Raw genomic sequence first — 6,212 nt, 5'->3', positions numbered from 1 at the left:
GTGGTCGCCCCCCCAAGGAGGCGAGGATTAGCCACTCAGGCCACCGCCGGCAGTAATGCTGTGCGGAACGAAGCCAGGCATCAAAGACTGCATATTCCGATTCCATTTCTATGAAATGCTCAGAAAGGGCCGAGTTCACACACACAGCCTGCCCTGCCTGGAGCAGGAGACAGGACAGGGGCCGACTACAAAACCGGCCTGCAGGGTCTGGGAGGCAGTGGACGTATTCTAAAACTGGATTGTGGTTATGGTTGCACAACTCATTATCGAATTGTGCAACTGGCAGGTGGTGTGATGGTTAAGGGCACTGGACTCCCACATGGCCGACCATGGCTTGAGTCCCGGACGTAGTGACTTGCTTTCTCACTTTCCCTCTCTCACTCTTGTTCTTGCTCTGTCCTTCTCTGGTCAAAATTAAAATAAGTAAATAAGTTAAATAAAATAATTACTTAAAAATATTATTGGGGCCAGCAGGTGGCGTGGTGGTTTAGGCGCTGGATACTCCCATATGGCCGACCTTGGTTTAAGTCCTGGGCTTGGTGACATGTTTTCTCGCTTTCCCTCTCTCTCTGTCTCTCTCTAGATGAATTTAAAAATGAATGAATAAATAAAATTAAATAAATAACTCCCTTTTTAAAAATTATCAAATCGTGCACTTAAAATATTTTGAGTTTTGGGGCCAGCAGGTGATGTGGCAGTTGAAGCACTGGACAGATGACTGTGATTCGAGTCCCAGGCCCACTGGCTTGAAAATCACACCAGGCGCCCGTACATGCATGCCCCAAATCCAAATCCCAGGAGGAGGATGAAAGGAGGAGGAGAAAGGATTGCAGCGTGGCCATTTCCCCGATTTTATGGTATGCCATTTATGACTTAGTTAAGGGGTAAAAAAATGTAAAACAAAGGCCAGGTCCATGGAAAATATAAATTTAGGATATAACATCACGGAAGGCCGCCTCCATGGTGGGATTCCACATGGGGCTGCAGTTGAACCCCCCCCCACCCAGTCTGCCTGAACTGCACTGCCTGCGCATGCGCACGAGCGCCGAGACCTGATTGGCTCGGGGTGGGAGGACTGGATCGCGACTTGCCCAGACCCTGTAGAAGGTGTTCGTCTCTGTCTCTCACACACACGCTCACTCCTTTGCACTCACATGTGCTTGCATATGCTGTATCATAAATAGACAAAACTAAAAATGGAGTAGAATAGCCAGGGGCCAATGGGTGCCATGGTGGTTAAGGCTCTGAACTCCCACATAGCCAGACACAGTTCGAGTCCCAGACTGGCGGCTTGAAAATCACGTGAGGAATGTGTGCATGCATGCCCCAAATCCTCAGAGGAGGATGGAGGAGAGGGATTATGCCATGACCATCCCCCAGGGGTGATTTCTCATTTTCCCTCCCTGTCTCTGTCTCTCTCCAAAGAGTGCACACATCCTATGCCAAAAAACTAAAAGAAAAACTGAAAAAAAAAAAAAAAAGAACAGCCAGGAGGAAAGGTGCATGGGTTACACTATCGGGCCAAACAACTGCTCTCCGTAAATCTGCCCCTGAGAGTCCTGGCGGCCAAAGTGAGCAGAGCAGCACTGCCCGTTAGAGCGGAGTCCGCCTCCTTCCGAGGAATAGGAGATTCCCGGCCTCTACAGATGACGCCGGCGGGCGTTTCTCAGGGTGACCTCCCCCCCTCCCCCCGGCGCTAGAGAAGAAACACAGTAGAGCCCTCAGCGATGGATGCCCGTGACAAAGGCAATTCGGTTTCTACAAAGTAGCTTCTTTAGCCTTCCTTGACAAAGGCCACGAAGCTGCTGCCAGAACACAGCCCAGAGAACAGTTCCGCTGAGGCCAAGGCCATCTGACCTCGGGGGCTTTCTGAACGCCCAGCTCCATTCAGAAGTGCATCCGGAATATTTAGATCCTTTGGGAAAAATCCTCTATAAACACTATTTCTCTCTGGGGCCAGCTGGTGGATGGCGGTTAAGGCTCTGGATTCTCACGTGGCTCACCATGGTTCAAGTCCTAGACCTGGCATCTTGCTCTCTCCCTCTCTCTCTCATCAAAAAACAAAAACAAACAAAAAACACCTTTTTTGAGTTTTTTTTTCTATAGAGCGTGTGCACTCGCCAGAAAGACAGAGAAAGACAGAAAGTGAGAAATCACCCCCCGAGGGGCTGGCCCCGCCGCAATCCCTTCTCCATTCTCCTCTCGGGATCTTGGGCACGCACGCACACGCGCCCGGCGTGAATTTAAGCCACTGAGGCCAGGACTCGAACCGCAGTCGACTACATGGGAGTCCAGCAACATAGCCATTACGCTAACTGCTGGTCCCTCTCATCAAATTTTTTAAAAAATTATAATAAATAAAATTATATAATTCTTTTCAAAAAATACTATCTCTCTCAGTGGTTTCTTTTTCATTTTTTCCATGAGCATGAGAGACAGAAAAACAGAGAAACAGCACTCCCAAAAAGGTCTCTGCACTGCGACCCACCCTGCGCCCCAGCCAGCCCTGTGCACTTGGGAGCACAGGACTAGAACCTCAGCCTCGCGAGCTTTGAATTTTACCACCACACCACCTTCTGGGCCCCTCAGCGGTTTTTTTTTTTTTTTTTTGGAGAGGTTTTTGCTAACGGGGGCGAGAGGTTTTTGCTACAGGGCGCGTGCGCTCGCCAGACAGACAGAGACAGAGAGACAGAAAGCGAGAAATCACTCCCCAGGGGGGATGGCCACACCGCAATCCCTTCTCCTCCATTCTCCTCTCGGGATTTTGGGCACACATGCACACGTGCCTAGCGTTGAGTTTTAAGCCACTGGGTCTGGGACTCAAACCGCGGTCAACTATGTGGGAGTCCAGCGACATAGCCATTTCGCTAACTGCTGGTCCCCAGCAGTCTTTTTATGAGCTTGCTTCTTCTAGGAAGGGCTTGGAATACAGGTGTTCTCTGCCGCCCTAGCAGCAGAGGGCGCACCCCTCCGCGGAGCTGCACATACTGTGCAAGGTTGTGCTCCTGAAGAGCTCAGAACTCAGGAGGCAAAGTCCAAGTCACGTGACTTCAAGGTCCACCTACAAAGTGAGACTTCAGTTTTTCTGTTGTCAGCGACACTTTTTCAAATGCCCGCAGCTCCGGTTTGCATTACATGGGACCTGTCCCTCGGTGACCAAAGATGCAGAAAGTTCAGATCCTTCTGTGTCTAGGGTTGACTGACTCCTTCTCAGAAATGTCCCCCGCTTGGGACCAGCAGTTAGCATAATGGCTATGTCGCTGGACTCCCATATAGTCGACCACAGTTTGAGTCCTGAACCTGGTGGCTTAAACTCACGCCGGGCGCATGTGTGTACATGCCCAAGATCCCGAGAGGAGAATGGAGGAGAAGGGATTGCGGCGTGGCCATCCTCCCTGGGGGGTGATTTCTCACTTTCTGTCTCTCTGTCTCTCTCTGTCTTTCTGGCGAGCACACGCATCTAATAAGAAAAAACCTCTCCAAAAAAAGTAAAAAAAAAAAAAAAGAAAGAAAAGAAATGTCCCCCGCTCTAGGGACAGGGTGTGGCTGCTAGGGCAGGGGTCAGTGCTCAGGACCCCAGCTCATGGGGCATCAGGAAGGAGAAGGTACGCAAGCTTCCACAGGGGCAGACACTCCGGCTTTCGCTTAACCGCTTTGACTTTTTGGCTAGTGGGAAATGCAGGAGAGCCGGGGGCCAAGGTACCAGCACTGTCTCTGGGCACTTAGGATAGGGTCAGCCCCCCACTGCACTTACAAGCTCGGCCTCACCCTTATGGGGCCCCAGGAGGGCAGAGGACCTAGAGTCACCCCCCGGGAGTCAGGCTTCCCCGTGGGGTACTCACACACAGGGCCTCGAACAGCTGGAAGACGGCGTAAATCGGCAGGACCCGGTCCACCAGGGCAATGACGTCCCTGCAGAGGAAGTGGGAAGGACAGTCACTGGCGCTCTGCGACGGGACTCCGGCGTCCGAGACCCACTGCTCTCCCCCCATTCTGCCCCCACCGAAGTCCTTGCAGCAGTTACCCCAAGTAAGTGCGCCCGGCACTCCTAGCCCTGCCTTCCCTGTGTCTCAGGGCTAGCTCCGTTTTCACCGTTTATTTTATTCCCGATAGCACATGCATGAGAGAGAAAAGCACCTCTGGCAAGGCCTCGTGGCATCCCGATCCCCTTTCCCTGGCCCTCCAGCTCCTCGGGATCTTGGGCATGCGCACACGAGCCCGCCATGTTTTCAAGTCAACCCCGGGACTCGGACTTCAGCCAGCCACGTGGGCTGCAGACCCGCGGTTCGGTTCGCTAGGCCTGCACCACGGGCCAGACCCGCGGGCTTCACCCCAAGCTCCAGAAGAGTCCCACCGTTCAGTGCTGCCCTTTCATGGTCTCGTGTGTGGACAGACAGCGGTGAAGGCCATGCTGGGGGACAAGCCCGAAAGCTGGCTTCCTCCCAGGGATGGCAAAGTTTGGGTGTCCCCGCTGCCTTTGGACTCGGCCCCAAGTCAGGCATGTGCAAGTCTCTGGGGCCCAGCCGGAAACCACGCTGACACTCTCCAGAAGGCAGTGAAGACTGACCACCTACTCATCGCTGGTAAAAATATACCCCAGGTGGTTTCTGAGGATGCCCAGCAGGGTGCCCACGACCAGGGACGTGACAACTGGAAGAGACAAAGGAACAGTGCTGAGGACGCCAGCTCGGATCAGGGAAAGGGCCGCTCCCAACCTGTGCAGGTCACCCCAGCCCTCCACACCCAGGAGCCTGTGGCGTGGGGCCCGAAGGCCTCCATTTGAATTAGACAGCCTTTTGGTGTCTCGCAGGAAGGACCCCATATAAAATGGTCTCACTCCAGGGGTTCTCAGTCCTGTCTCTGGCCTATGAGGTGAGGCCCGGCCATCTGCCTGTGGCCAGCCCTGCCAGCAAGCCGAAGCTTGGGAACCGCTGCTGCCCACAGTCAGACGGCAGAGCCATAGCGTCAGAGGACACGGAGTGGCTCGTTTTGAGGGACGGGACGGGTGACCCTGACCCAGAGGGAAGCCCAGAGGCACAGGCTTGCAGCTGGGTAGCTGGAGGGACAGCCGTGGAGGCATGGCCTCCAGAGAGTCACTTCAACGCCCAGCTGTCGCCAGAGTCACAGGCCAGCAAGGGGGAGGAGGGGGTGGGGAAAGGGGAGCGGTGGGAGGGAGAGGTCCTTGCAGCTGAGCAAGGGCAGCTGGCAGGTCAGCAGGAGGCAGGTCCTGCCTCCAGCATGCCGGCCCTCCTCAGGCCCAGGCCCCACCTCCCTCAAACCACAGTCCCAGGTCCCCCGGGAGAGGACGCCCACCCACCTGTGCAGAGCACGCCCGAGATGGCTGAGCGCTTGGCTTGCGCTATGTCCGCAGCTCCCAGAGCCGTCCCCACTCGGACACAGACGGCCACGCTGAGCCCCATGGGAATCTGGGATGAGAAGGCACTGCCAGTGGGGCTCCCCTTCCGCCTGGGCCAAGAGCAGGGACAGAGGGAGATAGGAGGGACCCCGGGGAGGGGGTGGTGATGACGAGGCAGCAGAGTGGGGCTGGGGGGTGGAGCCACCCACTGAGCTGTCCAGTCCCACACCACTGTCCACCAGGGCCAGCAGACAGGCTGGCCTTGCAGCTAAAAGCCACGTGTTGTCGAGATCCAGCGAGTAAGCAGATTAAGGAGAATGTGGCCTTAGTATATCAGAAGAGCTCTCAGTAAGAAAAATCAATTTCAGGGGTCAAAGGATGGCCCAGCAACTGGCTCCACCTGGGAAGGCCCTGGGTTCGCGTCCCAGGGCCGCACTGCGCATGCCAGGTGGTGCTGGCACTTAGCCGTGCGCAGGCTGACTGAGGCGAGGCTGGGTTATGGCACGGCGACCCTGCTGGAGGTGCCTGCTGATTGACTCTCTTTCTCAGCAAATATAAACTTTCAGAAAAAAACGTCAGTGAAAGTTCAGAATCATGGGTCCAGCAGGTGGCATAGTGGTTGAGGCACTAGACTCCCACATGGTCGACTGTGGTTTGAGTCTTGGACCCGGCGGCTTGAAACTCACACTGGGTGCGTGTGTACATGCCCAAAATCCCAAGAGAAAAATGGAGGAGAAGGGATTGTGGTGTGGCCAGCCCCCAGAGGGGTGATTTTTTACTTTTCCTCCATCTCTGTCTCTCTCTCTTTGGCAAGCATAAGCACCCCAATGCAAAAAAAAAAAAAAATTGTGGTGTG

General features: G+C 54.6%; 1 protein-coding gene across 1 annotated transcript in view; it reads right to left on the bottom strand.

The window, feature by feature from the left end:
* The window catches only part of SLC47A2 (solute carrier family 47 member 2), a 45,939-nt gene that overhangs the window by 25,377 nt on the left and 14,350 nt on the right, over positions 1–6,212 (bottom strand). The window contains exons 13-15 of the mRNA XM_006153197.3: positions 5,318–5,426; positions 4,575–4,650; positions 3,843–3,912 (exon numbers count right to left, since the gene is read on the bottom strand). Of these exons, the coding sequence (XP_006153259.1) occupies positions 3,843–3,912; positions 4,575–4,650; positions 5,318–5,426 (255 nt within the window). The remainder of the gene's footprint in view (positions 1–3,842; positions 3,913–4,574; positions 4,651–5,317; positions 5,427–6,212) is intronic.

Source organism: Tupaia chinensis, unplaced genomic scaffold (genome assembly GCF_000334495.1).
Source record: "Tupaia chinensis unplaced genomic scaffold, TupChi_1.0 Scaffold000365_1, whole genome shotgun sequence".
In the NCBI taxonomy this organism is placed as follows: Eukaryota; Metazoa; Chordata; class Mammalia; order Scandentia; family Tupaiidae; genus Tupaia; species Tupaia belangeri.
The sequence above is the reverse complement of the archived record's forward strand: the minus strand, read 5'-3'. Positions and strand labels throughout refer to the sequence as shown.